We start from the raw sequence: 25,457 nt of genomic DNA on the forward strand, positions 1-25,457 counted from the left end.
CTGTCCCCCTCTTTCATTTTGAGATTACATTGCGTTTGCAAAAATCCTTTCCTATTTTGCTTTCCTCTGTGCTGCTGCCTTTCCGTTGCAATGACCATTACAGTACACACTAGGCCCACGTCATTTTAAAGACCTACAGTGGAATGATAATCGTTTGTTTGGGCTTATACTGACTTATTTTTAAACTAATTCCCCATGTTGTTGCTGCTGCTGTTGCTGTGGCAGCCCGACTGCAATAATAACCCCCCCCCAACACGTGTTCAGAAATATGTATTAAACCGACTCCTCTCATGCCCTGAATGTTTTCCCCATTTAACAATTAGAACCAGACTGCAGATAATACATAAAGACTAAACATGGTATAAATCAGAAAGTGTGAGGGATTTCTAACACAGAGTCGAGGGAGAAGGATTTGTATGTACAGCGGTTAACTTCTTGTAGCCTAGGTGAAGTAAATGGCAAACTTTGGGACAGTTAACGCGGCCTGTGTTCAGGTTTATGGACAGGGGAGGTAAAGTTGGAGCTCTTCGTCAAGTTAGCTAGGTACAGTCTATCAGGATGGCTGTTAGGCGCCTAGGCCTTCAATATAAAAGCAGGGATGTTATCCGTTTGAATTAAAAGAGTTTGCCAGTAACTATCTTGACCATTAAAATGGTGATATGTGTATTTATTAAAAATGTAATTGGTTTTAATATAGCTTTTACTTTGTCTCTGCTTACGAAATGTCAAAGATATAGTTAATAAGTGTGTTACTTTGAAAGGTCAGCCCGAAGTCACATTTTTCAGTTAGGCTAGCTTGTCAGTTACCAAAGTAGCTAGCTAAGGTTCTGGCGGAAGGAGGAGTCCGGGCCGGGGCAATCTGGAGGGGGACATCCATCATGTAGTTTGTTCAACACAGGCTGCGTGACTTAAAATAAAAGACCTCGGTATTTCTTCCCTCCGTTTGTTCAGCTGGAAACGCATTTTTGTGTTTTTAACATCTAACCGACACCATGTTTCTACGCGGATCTAAAAAGCGACGCTCGAACCGCTCGGTAAGTGTCTATTCTTTGCCTTATATTTCTTAATGACTTTCACAACTTAGCAAACACTTTTGATAACATGCTATATCATCTTCTTTTATCAGAAAACATACTTTTTTAATGCCTTTCTCTGCTCCTCTGTAATAGTTAGACCTGAAATAAACAAGTCCAACACTAAAAACAGCCCAAGCGGAACTTTGTCCCACCTTCACCTGGCTTTTGTGTCGACATCATTTTGTGTAAAAAAACAAAAAGAAAATGTCCCACTCTTTTTCTACATTTACAATAAATTATGTTAGGTTATTTTCTTAAGCTGTGTACCAGAAAGTACATTCTTTGTTTCTTGAGTCATTTGGGGCGCCCCTGGTGCAGTCAGGAGGGGTCAGACGACGTCATAGATTTTTTTACCTGAGCAGGTTGGTGTAACCTGAACATGTTTATTACCTTTGTCAGGTTTTCATTACAACAACAATTAATGCTCTGTTAGATTATGTGCTAGCTGGAATTTTGCCCCAAACACAGCCTATATATGGTCAGGTTATTAACCAAATCTTGTTTTCGGACCAGACTAACAGCTGTGTGGTCATGAAACATCTGGCTGTGCAGCACACTTGGATTGTATCCAGACAGTGACCGTGAATCCAACTACACTACTTGTAAAATGATTTGACTTAATGCACTAGTCTAATAGCAAACCAGACCTTAATACCCTTTTCTGACTTCAGGTTAACTATGTGTTAGTAGGCTAACGTTGTATAGGCTATACATTTGTTATTTAACAGTGGTGGAAGCAGTATTTAGACTTTTTATTTAGTAAAAGTAGCATTAACACATTCTAGAAATAATCTGTTACAAGTAAAAGTCCTGCATTTAAAATTTGACTTAAGTAAAAGAACAAAAGTATGAGCACCAAAATATGCTTAAAGTACAGAAAATGTCAGAATAATGTTTTTTTTCTATTATGGGATTATACTTATTGATGCAGTAATGTACATTACTTTAATGTTGCAGCTGGAAAGGGTAGGGTCATTTTAATTAGCCTACTTTATATACTTTATATAATATTTATACATATAAGTCTATACATTATAATGTATGTGTTGGTTTTATTTTGTATTAATAATCTGAAAAGTAGCTTGTAACTAAAGCTATGAAATAAATGTGGAGTAAAAAATGACAATAGTGTCTGAGTTGTAGTCTAGTAGAAGTAGAAGAAAATGGAAATACTCTACTTGCACTTTACTCTACTAGTAAAGTGCAAGTATTTCAAAATTGAAGAACTCGAGTAAATGTACATAGTTACCACCAATAGTATTTATATATAGATCTTGCCGTTTATATGTAACATATTCTTTGTGTAAGGGATTTAAACACTTAGGACACCTGTTGACACATACAGTAACTACACTCAAGTATTAATGAATACCATCAATAGTTTATGCTCCAACACTCCATTACACTACACTACATACTTGAGTTTTGAATCATGTTAGAACGAGTGTATCTTAAACTCTGTGCATGTATTTTGTCTGTAGTTTTTTTTTTTTAACAAGTTTAAAATTATTTGTAGATTATCAGAGCGGGAAATGGATTGATTTAGGGTCTATGTTGATGATATTATTAGATTTGATATCATTTGGGACTCTCATTTTGATACAGATTAAATGTCTTCCTCTCCCTAGCAGCTGCATTACAGTTAGGTAGAAACATTTTGTGTATTAATCTGAATATAATGAACAATACATGTCTATAGAGTACCTCCTTGGCCATCCTTACAATCATTTTCTTTAACTCAGGGACTGTGGTACATGACTCTAGTATAGATAAAATATTATTATTGTAGAGCTCCAATAATTATACCCAAATAAAATGTAATTTTGTCAATGTCACCTATTACCATTCATTACCTTTTATTCAATTTTAATATAGACGAAAGATGAAATAAGTCAGATCAAGGCAGTCCTAACAAAAATGTCCACAACAGCTTTTTGTTTAGGCTGCTTTTTAAATGTAATTATAATAGCATTTAAGAAAAGAAAACTATGACAGTTGTTTTGTGTCTTTGTAACTTTTGTAGTGTAACAATGTGCACTTAACCTGCGATATGTTAGTTAGCCAGTAGTTGGTTTGGCTATTTTTTCTTGTTGTCAATACCTTTTTAGATAGTGACTTTCTAAATATCTAACAATTGGCCTTTTTCAAAGCAGACATTTTGACATGTCACAGTAGGGAAAGCACAGGTGCAAATAATACATGTCATTATGACTAAATCCCATTTAGCTGCTTTGGTGTCAGGGTCCTCATAAGCTGTGCTCCATTCCCCAGTGTAAATAAACAGTAGTCCTGCTCCCTGTTTAGGGAATACCGGTTAAGGGAAGTTCCCTTGACAAAAATTCCCCCATTCGGAACACCCTGCAACATCACCAAGGTAGATATCACTTCCACCGTGCGTTGCCCTGGTAACGTAAACTCCTTGGAGACATTGCTGCTACTGTGGAAATGTTACAATGCTGAAATAATAGATTGAGAACAGAAACAGATATCATTACAAAACATATTCAGTTGAAATGTATGTAACTTGTGAATTTATGTGATTTGATTAATTTACAAGATGTACAGTGCTATTCCAACGAGGCTCAATGACTGTTGGGTAATCCTGCTTTGCAACTTCTGGTGAAGTGATTAACCGTATATATATATATATATATAAAGTCCCCACTCACAACAGCAATGGCACAGATAAAAAACATTCAGTTTGACCATCAGAATGACCCATCCAGTTGTTAAACATTGTTTTTTGAGGCAGCAGGAAGCAGTGATGCATAAACCATAAGAGGAGGAAGAAGTGTTGTGCCACAGAGCCGTGGCTCGGAGAGGGCTGGCCTGCAGGCTGTCTATTTGATCGTGTCCAGTGAGGAGAGGTGCATAAGGCCCCCCGACCTCTCACCTCTTCTGTTAATGTTTAACCCCTCCTACACCACAACATTGAGGAGAGCAGCAAAACCCAAATAACAATTTGTCTTCTGTTAGGTTAATAAACTGAGCAGTGCACAGAGCTCTTTCCCTCCCACCTGAACAGTACCACCCACTTAACATTTAGTGTGAGCCTAATGACATCATTTAGGTGTATCAATCAACCATTTTCTGATATTATTGTAAGTCATCGCTTGCTGAACCAATGCAGTTGCCTTCTGGTGTCCGATAACAAAGCTGGCAGGCTTTCAGTTTGTCCATTACCTGGTTACACAGTTACTTGGTAGCAAGAAAGATCTCAAGCAAACCGAGGCAGCGCGGCATGTGATTAAACCTTATACCCACTTAGTGAAAACAAAGGAGCTGATATGAAAAGTCTGACGCCGTTCTTAAGTGTGAGCATGGGAGCTGATGTGAACTTTTGTGAATGTATTATTTACTTTACCCACACTCAGTTTAGAAGAAACTTCCCACTCACCACTCCCATCACATCCTTCACTTGCAGCACAACAGGCAAAACCTCATTGTTGGGCCTCAAACTTTACGCATTATCTTTTGTGGAAAACGGAATGGAAACACACGTGAAGTCTCTATGTAGCCTTGACATACAGGACATCATGATAAGGACACAGTCAAGGAAATGTAAAACTAACTGGTAAAGGCTAATGTTCAAGATTTAAGGCTGAAAGGTTGTCATTTCTGTTGTTATCAAAACACAGTCATTAAGGAGTAGCCTAAATTTAGGGTTCCTGCCTATTTAAATTAAACTCTATTTTTAATGAGGAGAAACACCACAGCTGGGAGCACCCAATATGTCACAATGTAGTTTGATTTTGTGATTACATAATGTGTTAATTAGAACCAAGTTGACAGGTTTTTATGCATCTTTGGATACGTTCACAGATGAGACCATCTCCTGGTTATTTTGTTTTTAAAATCAACCTAATTCCTAATTGGATGGAGGGTGACCTTGTCAAACTTGTATTCAATGTTGTGCTTCTAGGATGTCGTCTGTTAGCACATAATGGGACTTAATCCTTCAAATAATCAATGGTGGGATGTAACTAAGTACATTTACTGCACATACAATTTTGATGTACTTTATACTGAGTATTTCCATTTTATGTTACATTATACTCCACCATATGTTGGAGGCAAACATTCTACTTTTCCCTTCACTACATTTCTTTTGGAAGTTTTAGTTACTGGTTACTTTTCAGGGTCAGATTATTAATACAAAATATAATCAACTAATAAATGATGTATGTATTTTTATGGATCAAACCGTCCAGCGGTATATAAAGTAGTTAAAATAAGACCCACATTTACCAGCTACAACATTAGTGATGCTTACACGTAAATGCTAATTTAATATTAATAATCCTCTAGCTCACCCAGTAAGGGCGTTTGCCCCATGTTGGCTGAGTCCTGCAGCGGCGCGGGTTTGAATCCGACCTGCTGCCCTTGCTTGTCATCCCCCATCTCTCTCCCCCTTTCATGTCTATCCACTGTCACTATAATAAAGGGAAAAGCCCCCCAAAAAACAAAAAAAAAGAAACTCAGTGGCCAGAGGCGTTATCAAACTCACAGCTTGTTGAATGTCTGTCTGTGGATTTCCAGAGGTCTATCTTAATTTGTTAGTACAATTTTTCTCAGACCTCTGTGACGGAGATCTGATGCAAGATGTCCCTGATCCAAAGCAAACCCTCATTTAGCCTAAGCTATGTCTCATAATGTCTAATCTAATACCTTACACATTTCTAATACCATGTCTAACGTAACTATCTTTACTTTAAGAAGTTCAAAACTGTGGCGGTGGTTCTTCATACCTAAAACTCAAGACAAGTTCAAAGCAACAAGCCTTCAACATCAGCTTTAGCTTGATATTTATTACCAAATGTGTTCTTCAAGAAGTCAAATGACTAATGTCGATTGTTCATAAATCATGTTGTGAAGAAGTAAGTGCTGATCCCACTCCCCAACATCTTCCAGTCAAGATGATTTCTTTTATAATCTGCTGTTAAATGTTGAGTGCAGAAAGTGTGGAAAAATTACAATGAAAACATGAACATATACAGTGTCATTTCATTGTCATTGAATGGAAAGTCAGCAACACCCCGTAGCATCCTGATGTGTAATCGCTTCTGGTCAGCTACAATTTCCAAAGGTGTTTTTATCCTGCAGCTATTTGCTTTCATTCTTGGAAAGCCTACTAAATGTGATATTTAGGAGTGTAGCCGTACACCAGGTTAAATGTACAGGCACTTTGTAGTGTGTGCCTCTCCCTGGCTCAGTCACCATCTCAGTGGGACAGCTCAGGAACTCCTTTCTAAGGGAATAACAACTGAAAGGTCCAGTCACCCAGAAGTCATCTGTACGCTTCATTTAGCCTATCTTGTCACCTTTCATACCTGGCTCTTTTAATGTCAATCAAAGTGGTGATTAACAAGCAATGCATGGCGCAAGACAGATTCCAGTGTGCACAACACACAGTGAGGCATTTCAATATGACATGTACATTATTGTTTACTGTCACGTGGGACTGTTCTGGACTAACTAGTTCTGGATAAAGTCATAAATATCTCCACCCTGGAACCATGTACGGAATCCTTTTTAATTCAAAAAGCACATATAAAAAAAAAAAAAATGTCAAAACAAATTTTACTGGACCCTAAGCTGTTTCTATTGGGTTTATATCCAGAGAAACATAACTATAGTAAAAATGAACGAGCATTTATAGACCTCGGCTTGCTGTATGCCAAAGCATGTACTGCAACGTTATGGAAAAAAGTTCACAAACCAAATACGACTCAATGGATAAGACGGATGTTATCATGCCTTCCTTTAGAAAGGATATCTTACATATTAAAAACTAAACCGCAAAGATTTGAAAATATTTGGAGACCCTTCATTAACTATGTTAAGGATTTAGATTGAACAGAGGATGAAGAGAATGAGTAATTTTTGTGGACAATGCAGTCTTTAAGCTTGTAGAATTTAGTTTTCTTTTAAATGTATGCTATATCTTGCATCTATTGCAATAAATATACTCAATTTTGGAAAGATTACCATATGTTAAAACAGGAGAAGCACTTTTTTTTCTCGGTTTAAATTCTTTTATTTCATATATGTGTCAAGGCAGTAATGTAAAATTGTACTATATACTGTATGAATGTGAAAAAACTATTTTATGATCAAAAGTACAAGAAAGAAAGCTGTTAATTGTTCCCAGTTCATGTGGTTTGTCAGTGCATTAGTAAAGCACTTACAACCCTCATCATCAGTGAGATACGATAAGCAAACTCAGCGTTGCTCTAATCAAAGTAATGCATTCTGGTATTTGTTCATGGGGAACTCTGAACTCAGCAACAGGCTTGACGTGAATACGGATGGTTCAGTAGTTAGAGCTGCTGTCCTTATGAAGGTGTGTGTGGTTGGAAAAGGGAAGATCAAACACAACTGAGCAGGTATGCACAGGTACCTTGCTGTATCACATATCTGCATTTTATTGCTTTGCTCATTAAACTCTGTTAGCGTCTGTGCGCATGCATGTATTCTGCATCCTAATTTGCAAATAGTCCAAGCCTTCGAGAAGAGCAAATGCAGTTTTTATAGATACGTTTTGTTCATGCAGCCTATTGTGATAGCCTCGCCAAAACGGCAGCAAATATGGGGTCTTGCCTTTTGTTTTTTTGCAGACAGAAGTGCATATGAGGCACACGCTTTTTCCTTCTTCTCCGAATGGTGCAGTGGAAAACAGTAGTGTCAAAGAGGTTTCGTTCATTTCTTCCCCATTTGTTTTTTGGGGGGGGGGTCAAAGATCCTTTATATCGTATGCTGTACACATTTATAATTTGTGATATTGGGCTATATAAATAAAATTGACTTGACTTGACTTGACCTTTTATAAGGGGGGGGGGGAATAGTTAATAAAGAGCTAATAATACAGACAAATGTTCTCTGTGAACAGTAAGCTTTTATAACAGAAGATAGGAGAGGTACCGTAGAATGAAGGCATCACAGAAAAAGAAAGTGGAGACAAAGTGCCTACATTGAGAGGGAAAGGGTGCAGCTCTCATCCTGTGTCTGCTTCCTTCCTCTCATCTCTAAAAAGAGGCTTGTGTCTGCAGTCTATAGTCTGCAAACACATACACACACACACACACAATTGGATCACAAGTGAGAAATGAGGTAGGTGGTTTAGCATTTGGCTGAGTCAGATGCACTGCTCAGCACTTTTGTAAAAAGGCATTTTTGAGATGTTGCGCCCCTCATTATTCTGTATATCCCATCAGTTATAAAACAGTAAAATTCCTTAAACTCACAGTTGAACTGCAGCTACGTTTGAGGACTGGTCTGACGCAAACAGGTTTACCTAGGGGCTAAATTCTGGATATCACTTGGTTGCGTCTGTAGGCAGCTAGCAGGCTTAGTACCCACTACAAGATTTAGTCCTCATTCCTTCTTGTATTGACTAATAAATCCAGTAGAGATAACTTTACATTCAGCTTTAAGAAAACCATGTTATCTACAGTATACTATAAGCATGAAAACACATTTTGAGCACAGAGGTGTGTTCAGACTCACTGTCACCAAGTGCAGTCACAAGCTGTGTCAAAAACAACTTAATACAGATGTTACACATGCCAATCACCACAGTGTGCAGCAGGCATTCTAATGGTTTATATCTCTGCCAGTGCAAGCTCACACAGTGACATGATGATGTAGGCATTTCATAAATTGACATCATCAAGTAATGCTTTGGGAATCTATAGACAGCCCATGCTCCACCCCAAACACTGTTGAACGAAAAGCTGAAGCGACTCTAAGTGCATTCGGCTTGTGGCTTAAATGGAAACACTGCCTACCCGCTCACTCAACATGATGTTGATGTTTCTGTGGCCATGTCTAGCAAACACTGTATGTGCTTACTATGTTGCTTTAACCTTTAACTGTCTTGTGTCAAAAGGTATGAATGGTTCTCCACGGGAAATGATGTGAGCTGAAGGGAGTTTGTGTTTTGTTTTCAGCAGGAGGAAGAGGACCCGGACAGAGGGCAGCCCTGTCTGCACTGTGGAGACCAGTGCCCCGGCTTCCGTGTCCATGGCTGGAGGTATGTCTTAAACATTGCCGGCGCTGCCTGTTAGGTTAGCAGGAAATGTTTTTCTCATACTTTATATTCACCTTTGGTAGAGTTGCACTCTCTCCTGTTGCTTTTTGGATCTTGCGCAACTTCTGATAATAACTAGCTACTTAAAAGGAAGGTTTTTGTAGGTTGTTAAACTTCAAAACATATAACACCCGAACAATTTCAGTCTGATTTCGTGCACAAAAACATATAATACATACAATATTTTGTCTGCTCTGTGTGTGTGTGTGTGTGTGTGTGTGTGTGTGTGTGTGTGTGTGTGTGTGTTTTTGTGTGTGTGTGCATGCACGCGTGCTGCATGCGTGTGTAGTTGCATATGTCTTAGGAAGGACTGCAACATTGCTACCAACGGAAATCAGCTTATCTGTGATCTGTGTACACGCTGAGTGCAGATATACATTAAAAGACAACAAACATGATCCAGTCAGGGCTCCACATGATATCCACAGAGCCGATCAGCCTTACTGACCCTGTGGATATGAAGAATCGGGGCTATAGGACTCATGAGTGCCATTAAGCCCTGACAATTGCAACATAAGCAGTTTAGCATTTAGTTGATATCTTCATGGGATTACATATTGTTCATCCTGCAACATGGGCTGTATGTCTAAGCTCCAGAGATTTAAACTTAAGACCTATTCATATGTTGTTGTATTTGCTCACCAGGAGGTGTTTAAGGTGAAAAGCATTGTGTTGCTAGATAAAACAGATTTTCTTTCTTTAGCTCAGATCAATGCGTTCCGCAACAAGTCGAGATCTACTCAGCAGGAATACGAGTGTTTCGTAGGATGTCCATGCTGTGTTTTTGAGAGATTTGGTAACTTTAGGAGGCTCTGCAGCAAACAGGACTTTCAATTTTTGCAATTACTGCTTTTTAAATGTAGGCACAAGCCACTTGAAATGTCAGCCTACATACCTCTTCAGCTATTTGTCCAGGAGTTGTTAACTGTCAAAGGCTCTCCCAAACAACAATTTATTTCATTCTGTTCAGCAGGTTTCTGCGTGCTTTCATTTGAGCCCCCTTTTCTTTTCTCTCTCTCCTTTAGTCCGTTAGTAAATATCCAGCTGGTTGGGTCTCTTGGTTACTCTAATCCTGTCAATCACGCTAATAAGATTAGGCCTCACTGCTGTGATAGTAACCCTCTCGACCACTTCATACCTCCCTCTGTCTCCCCCAATGTCTTTCCATTTCACTGCTGCTTTCCTTTTCTAAATATGACATTTGTATTTCATTTAGTTTTTAAACATATATAAAATAACTATTTCTTTATTAGGAATTATTTATATGAGTGTAAAAGAAGCAAAGAGTCAATCGTTTGGAAGGAAGCTGAATGATCCACATTATACATTTGATTTTTCCAAGTACATTGTGTTTACTGAATGCAGACTCTAAGGCTGTAGAGTACAATCACTAGGTTTGACACACAGCTAGATGAGTGTGTGTGTCTTGAAAAGAAGAAGAAAAAAAGGTTTCTTTCTGGTTACGAAGGCTGCATTCACAATCCCAGATGGGCACTGCATGGCTGAAGCCAACTGTGGCTCTGTAATGGATAGAATAAAACAAAAAGCGCAGGAATGCGTACTTCATGTAACCAAAAGACTGTAATTGTATCTTTTAGCTTTTTCAGTTCTGTTCCCTCTATTCAGATCAAGACAAAAGCGTAGAAGTTAGGATGTAATCTTAAACACATGTGCTGCTCTCTACCTCCGGCCACACTCTGGTGGAAGTCTAGGCCGTGTATGCATCAGCCTGTTTACAGTATCTTTGTAGTAACAAAACCTAATGTTGTGGGTTATAGAAGTTTCTCCATCATGCATCCAGCTGGATGACAGATCTGAAATGACGTTTGGGTGAGACGGCAAAGAGACATGTCTCGTTTAGACGTTTCTAGTCTCTCAGCTGATCCAGGAGAACGAGGAACATGAACGTGATTAAATGATTGAGATTTATGGGGGTCAGTTTTTAAGACCCCAGAGTCCCGTGCTAATTGCATCTTCCTTAATTACCAATTAAGAGTCACACCTTCCCTGGTGGAGGAGCTCATGCAAGTGGCCACTGGCTTAGCCGCTGATGCTCGCTGAGAGGGAAGTGATCCATCTTCATCCTGAGCTTTCTCAGACAGAGCTCAAAGTGAGGTGGGGGGGGCAGATGGTGCATCCGCTGCCCAGCAGCAAGCGAATTGAATTACTTCTGACCCACAGGTCCCCGCCACGCTTCAAAAGGGTTCAAAGTAGCCATTGCTATTAGTCTAGGTGGCCATGCAGCAATTACTCAGTCACTAATTAGTGGCAGGGAGTTATAGGACAAGGCCCATCTGTTTCTTAAAATCAGATCTAAGGAGGGCTTCACTCCTGTAGTGATATATAGATTATCACACAGCAGCACACATTTAAAGCAGAGGGTTATTTTATGGCTGCTACCCTGGATTCCCCACCAGTTTTAGTAATTATATACAGACCTACATTATATCTATACACCCCAAAAACTGTGCTCTAAATTGACTGTTGGCTGTAACTTATCTAACAAATCTTTTTTATTATTGATTAAATGTGACGATTATTTTCTTGATTAATCATTTTGCCAGTGAAAATCTTCCATCACAATTTCCTAGAGCAGAGGGTGACATATTCATATGATTTGTTTTATCTGACCAGCAGTCCAAAATGAAAACATGTTCATTTACAATCATACAAGACAAAGAAAGCAGAAAATCTTCACATTTTAAAAGCTGGAACCAGAGAATGTTTGGCATCTTTGCAAAATAGTTGCAGATAAAAATAATTGTCAATTGACAAAGTTGTTAAATTGTTACTTTTAACACATTTGGAGCATGATGAAGCGTGAAAGAAATAGAAAATTCGCTCAAAGAAAGAATACATGAAGAATGTAAGTATGCTGGGTCTTCTCTAGCTGACATGTCATTACTTATGTTCATCCTTCGTGATTGACCAATGTCAGATGAGCTGGTGTGTCGTGACTTCATAAAGACCAAAGTCATGCCGTCTGCTTGATATTTCACCAGAGACACTTTGTTGTCATGCATGCACCATCTTGATCGCATAATATGACAAATACTGCACAGCACAGCTCATAGGCTCAAAATCTGCTCCACTTTCATTTCTGTGATTAATAACTGCATCAAAGCAACAATGGTCCATCTGTTATGAATCAGTTGCAGCAGTCTGGTCTAAGGAGAAAAGACACAGTGAGTTTACTCTTCGTGATTGTCACTTGGACACCGACGTTTCATATCTTCAAAGGCAGCGTGAGTAAATTATCGGGCTTTACCTTATCTTAGTACTTTTTTTTTTGTAAAAGCACATGAGCATGTGTGTACCTTGAGAACTGTGTTTGTATTTTCTGTAGTGTATGGTTGTGTTCAGTGCCTTTTGTTTGTGCCCACTGGAGGGTGGGAGTCGGGGGTGGCGGGGACGTTAAAAAGAGCCGAGCAGACAGAGAAATGAGCACATGGAGAGGAGCTGCCATAGAACATCGTGCTCTTACTGACAGACAGACAGGCTGACGGTAGCCGGAGCCTGTGGGATGCAAACCTTTACAGAACACAAGTCTGGATGGGACAGCGTCAGCGGGCCAACCTGGACTTATTTGTCTTGATTACAGCAGGTAATGAGGAAACCATATTTTACTGTTTACTGTCTAACAAGACTAAAGGGACTAGACTCTCAAACAGTAATTACGTTGTGTGTGTGTGTGTGTGTGGGGGGTCTGTGTGTATGTGTGTGTATGTGTGTGTATGTGTGTGTTTTGTGTTTTGTGTTTTGGAAGAGGATTCTGCCTGACTTTATGTTGTTTTGTACACATATCCGTATGGACTTCAGATGCAGAACATGACATCATGTACAGTTAGTGTTGTTCTTCAACTCACCTGTACACAGTTGGCTGCTTATAATGTATCTTAACAAAAAGAGTACATGTTGTACACTATTTGTGGAAATGTCATTTTATTTAAATATAATAATATATACACACATTTGAAAGTGCAGGCTAATATTGTACTGGACAAACTCAGTTTGGGATGCAGGGGACGGGTGAACAAGCCTTAATCTCTGTGTTCAACAAATTAAAATGAATTTGAAATCCCCTCAGCCAAAGCTAATTAAAGCTGCTGGATTTCCAAAAGTTCAAATGAGTTTATTTCTGCTCCATAAAGTGTCAATATTTAGTTTCATTTTACTTATTTGTACTTTTCCATCAGCAACAATAACCGCACCAGCTGTACCAGCAGTCTCAGTAACAATGTTTTTGGTCCAGCAAAGCAAATCTACTGGCAGATTGTTGATTTCTGTCCAAAGCAGCATCTGCTGTGTCTCCTGGTTTATATCGCACATGGCTGATAAGTGCAGTTCCCATGTATTTTGTGGGTTTTATTTGTCCATGCAGCACAGTTTCAATATGCACAGATATTGTACAGAAATATAGTATTGTTTAATTAATTTGCTAAGCAAAAGAGAAATAAAATGGGTATGTTTTTAGAAAAGCATTCCCTGTGTCATACTATACTTATATATACTTTGGGTGTGCTGATTTGCTTATTTGTGGGTTTAGCATTTTGTCTATTGTATATGTAGTAAAAGTATATTTAGGGGCGCCCTGGTAGCTCACTGGTAACCCCCATGTACTAAGGCTCAGTCCTAACCGCAGTGGCCCGGGTTTGATTCTGACCCGCAGCCCTTTGCTGCATGTCATCTCCCTCTTTCTCACCCCTTTCCTATCTTTAGCTGTCCTGTCCATTAAAGGCTAAAAAACACACACAAAATCTTTAGAAGTATATTTAAATGTTTTGGCACGTGCACAAACCAGTCTTTGGTAAAACTCAGCTCTAATATCTATATGGCGATAATTGAGAGCAGCCTGCACACAATAGAGGCATGATTTGAGACTCCCCTGAGTACTTTCATACCCCAAATTCATTCAAATTGCCACTTTGTCATCTTTCAATTAGTGTAGGTTGCATGTGGGGCTTTGCACCCACTGCGCTGGTGATTATATCCTTTCATCATGTAGAGGCTGGTGGTGGTGGTGGTGGGGTGAGACATGGTGCATCTGCCATCTGTCCCATCGTGCCAGGTCTCCGGCTGTGTCCTCCTACCCACTTACATAGGCATGTGTGTCACACTCCCCCCCTCCCTGTTTGCTAACACTCGCATACAAAGACACACACACACACACACACACACACACACACACGCAGCTGGGGTCAGATTCATGCCAACATGGCTTTAGCCTAAGCTGACTTGCTGTGTTTTCTTTTATTTGTATTGGTTCTACCTGCTGGGCGACCATGGTCATTTAAGGTGCCACTGCCAATCCAGGACGGCTGCATATTAAAAGCATGTGCTGCCCTGGGCCTTGGAAAGGTACAGTGGTCACATAATAGCATTTCTTCTCTCTGTTCTGTCAACTCCTTAACAATGAACTGGTGTTGAGTAGAGAGAGTGGAGCACATTCACACTGACATGCTGTTGCTAACATTTCAAAGACCTTTTATGAGACCATTGATTAGAAGAGGAGCACTCATGGAGTTTACAAGCTGTGTGTGTGTGTGTGTGTGTGTGTGTGTGTGTGTGTGTGTGTGTGTGTGTGCGTGTGTGTGAGCTTTTTGGTTGAGTGGGGGTTGGGTTTTGGAATAAAGCAGCTTTGTGCCTTGTGAACTTGAGCCACAAGTGCCAGCTGGCAGACTGTTATGCAATCACAACAGAGATGCACACATGTGATACATGCTGCATATGGCCACATTGTCGCATCCACACACACACACAAACACATACGTGACACCCACACCTCAGTGTCACCCCAGGGCGCTTTCCTTCTGACTCCACTGGTCCCACAAACAGGCACACCCACCTCCAGACTGAATGTAGGGAGGAGTCAGAGGACGAGATAGGGTGTAATACGAGGCTGAGGGAGATTATTGCTCCCATCTTCACCTCCCTCTCTTAACTTCCACAGGATTGACAGCCAGGCTTATGTCAGCGACCTCATTTCCTGCTTATTTGGTAGTAGCTTGTTTGGGATGTGCTGGTCCTGATGTGAGATCCTCAACTACATCTGTGATGAGGTTGAGTTTCTTCTAATTGTGTAAAATGCATTAGCAGTACACACTATACATAGACAATACGCAATTTAGACAGTTTGTAGTTCTGAATTTTCTGTGAAATCCTGAGTTTTAATGATCTGGAGATTGTGGGAGTTTTTTTGTACCGGTGTGACAACTGTTGTATTATTAATATTTGGCTGCAGGGAGTCCCGTTGAGTCAACCTCAAGAATGTGTGTGGGCTGGTTTGTGACATGATGAACGCAAAGTGTGTTCATAAATAATGCGGTTATAAAGAAACTGTGGGAGTGCCGGTATGAATGTTATTATTTGAGTTGTTACTTGAAGTTTGGTTTTGTTTTAGGAACTGGCCCAAGTACCTTGGCTTAATAAGAGTCAGTTTTCTTCTTTTGGCTTAATTGTAGAGTTCAAAAATCAACAGAACTTTGAATGTTTTGTATATTTTCTTTGTATTTCTGCATTGTCAATTGCTACTGGAAAACAGGGACTGCTAGAAAGATGAAGTCTTGAGTCAGGTTCAAATTGTAACGCTGTGGTTTGCACCTTAGCACCTGAAGCACCAGGAGCACCCAGCTTTGGCTTGTGTTGTAAATCAGCAAAACAGGTCCTCAGGGATGAAGCCTTTTCCTTATCTCCACAGGAAGATCTGTGTACACTGCAAGTGTGTGCGAGAGGAGCATGCCGTGCGCTCAGTGCCAGGCCAGCTGGAAAAGATGATGACGAAGCTGGTGTCGGACTTCCAGAGACACTCCATCTCCGACGACGACTCAGGCTGCGCCTCCGAGGAGTACGCATGGGTCCCACCTGGGCTCAAGCCCGAACAGGTAACAACCGCGGTGCAGAGCAGACGCAGAGTCGAGACAACGCAGGCACCCATAATGCACGCTTCCACTTGGACATGTTCATACATACACAAACTGGTGTATTATGGGAAAAAAGTATTCAGTGTGTTTGATTTATGACTGCAATTGAATAAATTGCTCTATAAACGAATAAATGGCTCTCTGTACTGTCATTTACGCTCTTTATGTGAACACACTTGTCTCCTCCTACAGGTATACCAGTATTTTAGCTGCTTGCCAGAGGACAGGGTGCCTTATGTGAACAGTCCAGGGGAAAGATACCGAATCAAACAACTGCTGCACCAGCTTCCAACCCACGACAGTGAGGTAACATCACTGTCACCCTGACTTTGGATGTTCTCAACATTGGCTTCCCTCCTGGTGTATTGTAATAGTGTGGTGGTATTTCAAATACATACAATCATTCAGTCTAACAACTGTGCTAAATCACAACATAGATGCTTTTATATATATATATATATATAATTTATTTATTTTTTTAAAGGTTATTCTTTATATTTCCAAACATTGTTTTTTTCTTTTAATGTCAGGAAAAAAAACGTTTAGAATTTTTTTTGGCTGATATTGTGTATTATAATACTACTATGTCCCATCTTTTACCTTATTGTTATTTGCAGTTGTTTATGGGTATAATTAGAAATGTCTGCATGTCAACTCAATGTGTTTATTAGACAATCCATTTTACCTCTCTGTTCCCTCAGTATTTACAGGAACTGGTAAATATAATTCTGTCTTAAGGCTCCATTTGGTTGAAATAATTTACAGTTACACATTAAATGCATAACATGTTTTGCATTAGTCAAAGCTAGCAATTTGTATCACTTAAAATCTAGTTGCTTCTCATGCTCACTTTTAGAATTAGTCAGGACCCTATTCAAAACAAGACAATGCATCTCAGGAGGCATATAAACAATGCATTTGTTCTAAATTATAGTTGTAAATTAATCAACAAGACTATAACACAGATTGTATTCATCTCAAATAACAAGTAACAAGAATATCTTTGTGTTTCCTGCAGTCCCAGTACTGTAACTCTCTGAACGAGGAGGAGAAGAAGGAGTTGCGTTTGTTCAGTCAGCAGAGGAAAAGAGAGAGCCTGGGCAGAGGCGTCGTCCGGCTCTTCCCAGTAACTATGACGGGAGCCATCTGCCAACAGGTAGAGCAACATTTTTATTTTATGTTTAGAAAATGTAGCAGATTCCCTCATGAGACAGGCCAGTATGAAGCTCTCCTTATATAAACATGAATGCATGCAAGTGAAATAAAAACCCATCCGATCCATGCAGAAGAAGAATCTTTTTATAGGACTAGAGATGGTTCAGGTGCAAGTAGATGCAGGCATAGCTCAGGGGCCACAGCCCGCACGGATTTAATGATTACAGGGCTGTATAAGCAAATTGCTGTGCAAACTGCAACATTCCCCATTTGTTAAAGGATATATGATCTAACTTCCTTCCCTCTGCACCACACCCCCACCCCAAACAAATCTATTTTTCCAGTGTGGCAGGCAGATCTGCGGTGGAGACATAGCGGTGTTTGCCAGTCGGGCAGGACAGAGCAGCTGTTGGCACCCTCAGTGTTTCCAGTGTTCCACCTGCAGTGAGCTGCTGGTCGATCTGATCTACTTCTTTCAGGAGGGACAGATCTACTGCGGCCGGCACCACGCTGAGAGGCTCAAGCCCCGCTGCCAGGCCTGCGATGAGGTGACTGTCTCACCGAGATCCCCAACCTGTCTCAACAGCAGGTTTTCGCAGCAGGTCTCTAAAAGCAGTGTAGTGGAAGTCAGAGAGCAAGAAACTGAGAATCTGCCAGGTGTTTTACTATTGCTAGATTTTATCATTTGCCATAGCAGAGAGTATTTGCAGATTTTTCTGGCGGCGTCTTCTTCTTTTAAATGGCTTCTCAGTGTGACTTAAGAGATTAGTTGACATAGTCGACTAGTGGATCTGCCACGACTGACCTACAAGAGTTCTAAGCCTGCAACAGGGCACCGATGGCATCTTTTTTTTCCCTATCTTGTTAACCCAAATCCTCAGTACTAATCTTTACAACTGATTTGTTTATTTCTGTACCCATAAAAAAGCATCACTACTGTGCTGAGTGACCTATCTGTCTCCCTCTCTTCTGCTGTTCCGTCTGAATCCTAGATTATTCTAGCAGATGAATGTACGGAGGCAGAAGGAAGATACTGGCACATGAAGCACTTCTGTTGTTTTGAGTGCGAGGCTGCACTGGGCGGTCAGCGTTACATCATGAGAGAAAGTCGACCATACTGCTGCTCCTGCTACGAGTCCATGTACGCAGAGTACTGCGATACCTGTGGAGAAAACATAGGTACATAGGCTAACGGTTATTATCAGGCAGATGTTCGTCAGTATTTCTTTGGCAACACTTTACTTTAAGTCCCCCTGTTTAGCATTAAATATCGCGGATGTTATAAATGCTATATTTATCCCAGCTATAAAATTCTTAAATTTAAAAGCGTTGTTTTTTCGAAGTGACAATAAGTATGATCTGTCCCTCATACTCATGCATTAATATTCAAATGAACTAGAATGAAGTGATGGTTGTGTGGTACAGTACAATGAGTTCAAATAGGGCTGAACCAATCAAAACAGCAGTACCACTGAATGAATGAATACATACTGTATACACACACTAAGATAACAGAGAGTTTCAAATGACGTGTAATCATGAACAAATTTCCTCTCAGGTATCGATCAGGGCCAGATGACATATGAGGGTCAGCACTGGCACGCCGTGGAGTCGTGTTTCTGCTGCGCCCGCTGTCAACTGCCTCTGCTGGGGCGCCCCTTCCTCCCTCGAGGGGGGCTCATCTTCTGCTCCAGGGCCTGTTCGCTGGACGAGGACCCCAATAACTCCGACTCGTGTGACTCGGCGCTGCCGAGCAAACCTCAGCACAGACGCTGTGACACAGCAGAGAAACACCAGCAGCCGCAGTGCGGTTCTCCACTGCAGCCACAAGAGGGCACCAACCCTCCTATAACTCTTGGAAAAGACTGCATTCACACTGCAGTGGACAACAGAGGTGATGATGATGCTACATTGGTGTCATACTCAGATGTTATGTAGGTCACACCGCCAAGAAATGACCCTGTAAGTATCTTGTAGAGACTTGTAGTCACCGCTTTGTGTGCTCTGCTTCTCTCAGGTGTCCACTGCACTGCTCCGGTTCAAAACGGACTTCCTTTACCCAGTGGTCATCCTCATCCAAGAGGCTCCTACTCACCTCTTCCCCACATCCATCTAGGAAATGGCTTAGGTCCATCTTGGCCCAGCGACCTTCCACATTACAGTTTACTGCCAGGGGACTCTGGTATTAAACCTCCTGTCGGGGATCTCCAGTTCCAGCGAGAGCGGAATGGAAATACTGGACTAACTGGTTTTAATTCAAGAGGAACCTCTACTGCTAAAGACTGTAGGAACTGGGTGGAAAGGACGAATCAAGTAATGCAAGGTATCAGAAATCACTCTGATGCTTAACACAAAAAAAAAAACAAAAAAACATGGTATCAATACAATATTAAATGATTATAGAATGTCCTCTGACTCTGTCTCTCCGCAGTGTTTCCTCCTCAGAAAAACTCACACATCATTTCACCTGAGTCGCCTCCCCTCTTGCCCAACAACCCGTCCGTCCTCCCACCTCCTCTGCCCGTTAAGTCTCGTGATTTAATGCCGCGAGACTCACCTCCACCAAACCTCCCCCAACCAGTGGACAGACCCTCTGATTCTCCGCCCCCGCTGTCTCGCAGTGGCACAGCTCGGGTCAGCTTCAGAGAACCAATCAGCAGCAGCTACTCTGTTGATGAGGACGAGTATGAAGACGAGAACGAGGAGGAGCTGCGAGAGGGCGTGGAGAACCAGCAGGAGGAAGATGAGGTGGAGGGAGGTTTCGGAAGCAGGTTGCATCTACAGAAAGGCATCCCACCGCAAATGGATCTGATGGGTAAGAAAAGGCTTTGAGAGAGTTGAATATGAAGTCAAATCAAATTTGGGAACAGGCCCCTAGCCAGCCTAGTGGAAGTGGGGGGGGGGGGGGGAATCCTTTTTGCAGTTTTTCCCTTATTTTATATTTAATTATGAGGTTCAAATACTTCGTTTTGGTGACTTTTTATGCACTAATTTGTGCTGGATTAGTTTGTCTGCTGGTATCTTAAGGAGCACGCTTTTTGATGCACCGAAAATATTTACTACAACGTTTTCAAATTGCTTACCAGATCATGTACCAACTTTTCAGTCCAAACGCACCCACGCCTCAAACATTTTGTTATGATTGCATAAATTTAGTTGTGTGGATTGTTGATACATTAGACGTTAGAGGGGAATTTGAATTGTTGGCCGGCGTTATTTTAAAGGACACTTGTACACAAAACTAGTACTGCTAACAAAAAACTGACTTAAACTATGGACCTTTTGGCAATGTTCTATTTCCACCCAGATGGATCCTATCACCAGCGGAGTCTGCGGCAAGGGTGGAGCCGTTGCCGGATCCCCTCTGACCCTGCTCTCCACTCGGGCCCGGAGAGGCGCTCCCGACGCTCGCAGCCCGACCGGCCTCGGCTGGACACCCTGGAATGGAGAGGCGAGAAAGAGAGGGATAGCCAGGGCTCCACCAACGGCTCCTCACTGACCCTCAAGTCGAGCCAGTACAAACATGAAGACTGCTCTACATGCTCTTCATCCTCAGATTCGGAGGAAGAGGGCTTCTTCCTGGGACAGCCGATACCTCTCCCCCCGCAGCTCCGAAAGCAGCAACCTGAGGAGGGCCAAGACAGAGAGGGAGAAGAGGAGAGGGAGGTGCAGAAAGACTGGGGACTGAGAGGCAGCATAAGGCGGAGAAGAGCTCACAGCCTTGGTGCAAAGGACAAAGATAAAAACTGTTCTATCTCCTAACCCCTAACATCAAAACACAGCATGTTATTTTCTAAATTATGGTGCACAAGAAGAACTAATGGCCCTTCATTACTCTAGTATTCAAGCTGTTTTTCTGTTTGTAATGTAGATCCAACACACGTGCAGACTTTTCAGAAAGGTGAACCACAGCCATTGTTCCTGACACAATACGTACTTAGCAAAAGGAAGCACAATAAACCTCAGAAAAGTCATAACCTTTTACTTTACGATATTAACTTCTCATTGGTCGACCTTTTGAGATGTTACAGTGTGAGTATGTGGTTAGTGATGAATGTGGAGGGATTATTGGTAACATTTATGTTTGGATTCTTTAGAGATGACTCACTCCTGTGTCCGTGACCCTGAAGTGTAATGTTACCGCTTCTTAACATCACCATCATTTACATATGCAAACTTTCAGTAGCACATATGACCAGGAACAGACAGCTCATTCCTCCATTATGGTTTGTAAAAGGAATATTAAATATATGTTGTTTTCTAACTCTACCGTAACCCTTTTTCTGTGCTCTTATGTGCAATTTTTATATGGCTGTAATATATTAGTTATGAATACTAAATGGCCAAATTTATGGAATGGAGTATGACCAACTTTGGTAGTTTTATGATTATCAAAGTATCACACAAAGGAGAATTTGAGCACATTTTTGGAGGTTAAGTTTGTTGCGCGTGTTTAAACAAAATACTGCAAAATTTGTATATGTTCATGTCTTTAATCAAAAAAACGCTTGTATGACTTTAAGGTTGTTTATTTTTATATATTTGGTGTAAGTCGCTGTTCTTTCGTATTTTTTTAGGTAAAAGGAAGAGATTATAATTTCCGTTTCTTTTATTGTGTTGGACAACTTTATGGTGATAATAAATTTGTCTAAATTGTTTGTTTGTTTTTGTACTTTATTCCACACTTTACACACCCACTCAACACAGACCTTTGAGCAGCTTGTCAGCATGCAGATGAACTATGATACCAGCAAAAAATCCCTAGCAGCACATAACAATGGCAGGGTCATGTGACCAAAAGAAGTCAGGTTTTATCAGGTTTGTATCCGTGCAGGAGAGCCATCGGACCAATCAGCAGGAGGAGGCGGGCTCAGGAGTAGCACACATTAGTTGTCAAACAGGTTTGTCTTTAGCTGCTAACTCCTTTCAAACACATTTCATACACATTCTCCTCAGCTGGGCAGCACAGTGTTCGCTGGGCTAAAACAAGAAACCCAGGAGAAACTCAGGGGAACAACAGGCACTGTCAAGGTGAGTTTTCTGTAGACATGCCAAAATAAAAAAAAACTGTCTTAACTAGCCCACACCTTGAGTGTGAGCAGAGTTGAGCTTGTCAGGGCAAGACTGGTGGAAGCCTTGAGTAAATGTTTTCTGTTGTTTACCTGCCCCCTTTGTGTGTCATGTGGCTTCCTGCTTCGCTCCATGTTTGTCATGTACTCTCAATGGCAGAACAGGCTGGCACTTGACTCAGAAACATTAAATTAGTGGCTCTATTTGTGTTTGTCTGACTCCCCTGCAGGCATTCCTCTTTGCTTTGTAATGCCGGCCGGCTAACGTTACCTTTAATGATTGATATATCACGGTGCTGGTTGTTAGTTTTTGTCAACTGGGGAAGATGTGTAGACTTCAGGGCAGGTTAAGAATGGCGGTACCGAAAGGTTCACAGCTCAATCAGCAGGACTCTGGCCTGGCTCAGACTGGAATGGCAAATATGTAGAGAATGTGACTGGCAGATGCAGACTATTTCAAACACACACGGTATCTTAAGTGTATACAGAAGGGCCTGCGTTAACCAAGTTCATTATTGCGACCTTCATCACAGTTTGAGGCTTATCACTGTACACAAAGAGGGATGAGATAAGTTGAACCTCGTTGTTATGGCTTTACTTCACCTACAGAACCTTAGTTAGTTCAGTACAAACCCTGACAACTGGCTGCTTTATTTAAAGATAGGGAGCCATTGTTCCCATAGCAGCTGTTGGTGTGTGTGTGTGTGTGTGTGTGTGTGTGTGATCTGCTCTGTATTGCCTCCAGACAATAGCTTGTTGGCCGCTGTCCTGATGCACCTCCCCATCTCACACACACACACACACACTTCTGCCACTCTTTTTACAGGGCTTCTGCTGACTGAAAATGAAGTGTCGGTTTTATTGTGTGGTTGTCTGCGGAGAGATGGATGACTAAGATGTAATTGTTCAGATCCAGCGGTGCTGAGAGCCAATGAAGTTGTAAGATAGAGAAGGCTTCAAGTGGGTGATTGGCTACAGTTGTTTTTTTTTTTTAAAGGGAGTGTTTATGGCTGGAGGTGTCTTTGTGGAGTTGGCTGTGTCCTGTCTTTGTAGTACTAAAAGTGTCTGAAACAGACACTTGTCTGTCTGTCTTTAAAGGTACATGTTTTACTGACTGTTCATTTGAGTTCTTTATTGAGCTCCCTGTCTCCTGACTGACGTGTCTCTTTTCCACAGGAAGTCCACATGTCAGGGAACTAGATTTCAACTGAGATGTTAAGATTACATCTCTTCAGAAATGGAATGGAACTGAGCATGAGGCAGCTGTACAGAGGCACAAATACAGGATAACTTTGCCATTTCTGCAGAACCAAGGATATTTATTTTAAGGTGAGAGGAAAAAATTGTGAACAAAAAGTGCATAAGGACAGGTACGACTAGTTTCACAAAATGCCTTTGGAGACTCTCCAACACACAGTGAGCAAGCAACCTGTGAGGACAGCAGTAGCTGCTACACAACCACGCTTACGGCCCAAGGGGCCAGTGGGGCCAGACTTCTACCTGCAATTCAAGACCGCAGCAGGCACACCAAAGCAGAGTGCGGTGGAGAGGCTGGAAGCAGACAAGGCTAAATATGTCAAGAGTCAGGGGGCTCTTTCTAAACAGCAGCCAGTCAGGCCTCCTGAGGTGCGGAAGCCTCTACTAAACCCTGGCACTGCTCTGCAGCCCACCAGGAAGACACCCACCCAAACGAAACCAAAGCAGGAAGGAGTCCAGCTCGACCTGGAGCATCTGAGTAACCTGATCAGCTGCGTGAATGATGGTGCGACTGCCAACTCGGGTGACAGTAAAGCTCTGGGTGGTGCTGCCACTTCACACAGCTCTCCTTGCCCCACATCAGCAGGAGCACAACAGAAAAAGGAGAGACCGTGTCCACCCCCTCGTCCTGACTGGTCCAGTCCAGCTAAAGTGAGATTAAAAGCCTCTGGACCCGCTAGGGTCGAGAGTCCTGGCTCTCTTGGGTCTCCAGCTGCAGGACACGTACGCAGAGTGGACGTCATGCCTCAGGCCAGCCCTGTGAGGACGCCCTGCAGACCACCTCAGTACATCCGGCAGCCCCTTCAGCCCATACCTGTACATACCCAGTTTCCACTTCGCCCGGCTGCTTCACCCCTGCGTCTCTTCCACACCAGAACAACACCACGTCCTTCTCCTCTGAAACCTGTTGTCGCTCCGTCCAAACCTGACAATCCTCCCTCCTCTCCAACTGAAACCCCCATACCTGCAACACCTCTCCTCAAACTCCCTCTTTTCCCTCCTCCCTCCCCAGCGATTACCCGTTTGTCCTCCTCTAGCTCGAGGAAACGCCCCTCTCTGACCCGGTCTAAATCAGATATGAGTGACCGATACTCCCGAGCTGGGACCGAGCTGGAGCGCTTCTTCAACCTGTGTGGTTTGGACCCTGCAGACCTCCAGTTGACTGGCTCTAATTCTGACATTGTGTCCATGGCCCGTTTCCGCAGCGTGAGCGCTCCAGGGTCCGAGTGTGCAGGCTCTGGTAAAGAAGATGAAGACGATGAGGAGGAAGATGCTGGCAATGCTGCAGAGCGAGTTCCTTATGGTGTTTCTGTCATTGAGAGAAATGCAAGAGTGATCAAATGGCTGTATGGACTCCGTCAGGCCAAAGACAATGCAAGTAAAAGTACCAATTTATAGCATGGTGTTAAATGGTCTATGAGATTTAAAAGTAAAAATGTCAATATTTCAAAATTGCTAAACCCACATACCCATCCCATGATTCAACTGTGATAATATAGTGATGGATGCAATTTGTCTGCCAACTAATTCACTTCCATTTGGTTCCCTAGTTTTGTTTTAATTTGTTTTAATTATTTTTTTTTGTGTGTGTAGAAATTTGATGAATGTTATTTTGATTTTTCAAAAAACTGTGTGTGCGTCTCATAATGGGGTTGTGAAAGTGTTATCTCTGTTCACGATCACGTAAATCAACCGCATTAAAGATTGAATGATGAAAGCATCTTGTTTGGTACTCAGTCATTTATTTTAGACTAGAGCCCAACCAATAACGGATTTTTAAGGCCGATATCGATACAAATATTTGGTCATTTAAAAATCTGATATTCCTCTATCTATCTATCTATCTATCTATCTATCTATCTATCTATCTATCTATCTATCTATCTATCTA

General features: G+C 41.6%; 2 protein-coding genes across 3 annotated transcripts; both read left to right on the forward strand.

Annotated features, from left to right (window-relative positions):
• The first annotated feature begins 262 nt into the window (after window positions 1–262).
• Window positions 263–21,898, forward strand: prickle3 (prickle homolog 3). 2 transcript variants are annotated; one of them, XM_078255598.1, is made up of 11 exons: window positions 263–1,034; window positions 9,026–9,108; window positions 15,863–16,046; window positions 16,278–16,391; window positions 17,104–17,241; window positions 17,585–17,788; window positions 18,233–18,419; window positions 18,799–19,134; window positions 19,258–19,563; window positions 19,672–20,055; window positions 20,548–21,898. In XM_078255598.1, the coding sequence occupies exons 1-11, from the start codon at window positions 993–995 to the stop codon at window positions 21,000–21,002; spliced, it is 2,433 nt and encodes an 810-aa protein (XP_078111724.1). In that variant the 5' UTR covers window positions 263–992; the 3' UTR covers window positions 21,003–21,898. The 2 variants fall into 2 exon arrangements, with proteins under 2 accessions (XP_078111724.1, XP_078111725.1); XM_078255599.1 differs by having other exon boundaries at window positions 9,029–9,108.
• A 238-nt stretch (window positions 21,899–22,136) lies between these two features.
• fam110a (family with sequence similarity 110 member A) lies at window positions 22,137–25,286 on the forward strand. Its single transcript, XM_078255602.1, has 2 exons — window positions 22,137–22,271; window positions 23,486–25,286. Exon 2 carries the CDS (start codon window positions 23,699–23,701, stop codon window positions 24,962–24,964), a length of 1,266 nt encoding a protein of 421 aa, XP_078111728.1. The 5' UTR covers window positions 22,137–22,271; window positions 23,486–23,698; the 3' UTR covers window positions 24,965–25,286.
• The last annotated feature ends 171 nt before the right edge of the window (window positions 25,287–25,457 follow it).

The sequence above is a fragment of the Sander vitreus genome, chromosome 7, assembly GCF_031162955.1.
Source record: "Sander vitreus isolate 19-12246 chromosome 7, sanVit1, whole genome shotgun sequence".
NCBI classification, from domain to species: domain Eukaryota; kingdom Metazoa; phylum Chordata; class Actinopteri; order Perciformes; family Percidae; genus Sander; species Sander vitreus.

Excerpts from the sequence above, each read along its gene's own strand:
- prickle3 (XM_078255598.1), top strand. The coding sequence starts at position 993 with ATGTTTCTACGCGGATCTAAAAAGCGACGCTCGAACCGCTCG. Across the intron at positions 9,109-15,862 it reads TTCCGTGTCCATGGCTGGAG|GAAGATCTGTGTACACTGCA; the intron begins GTATGTCTTAAA and ends TTATCTCCACAG. Across the intron at positions 17,789-18,232 it reads GCTGCCAGGCCTGCGATGAG|ATTATTCTAGCAGATGAATG; the intron begins GTGACTGTCTCA and ends TCTGAATCCTAG.
- fam110a (XM_078255602.1), top strand. The coding sequence starts at position 23,699 with ATGCCTTTGGAGACTCTCCAACACACAGTGAGCAAGCAACCTGTGAGG.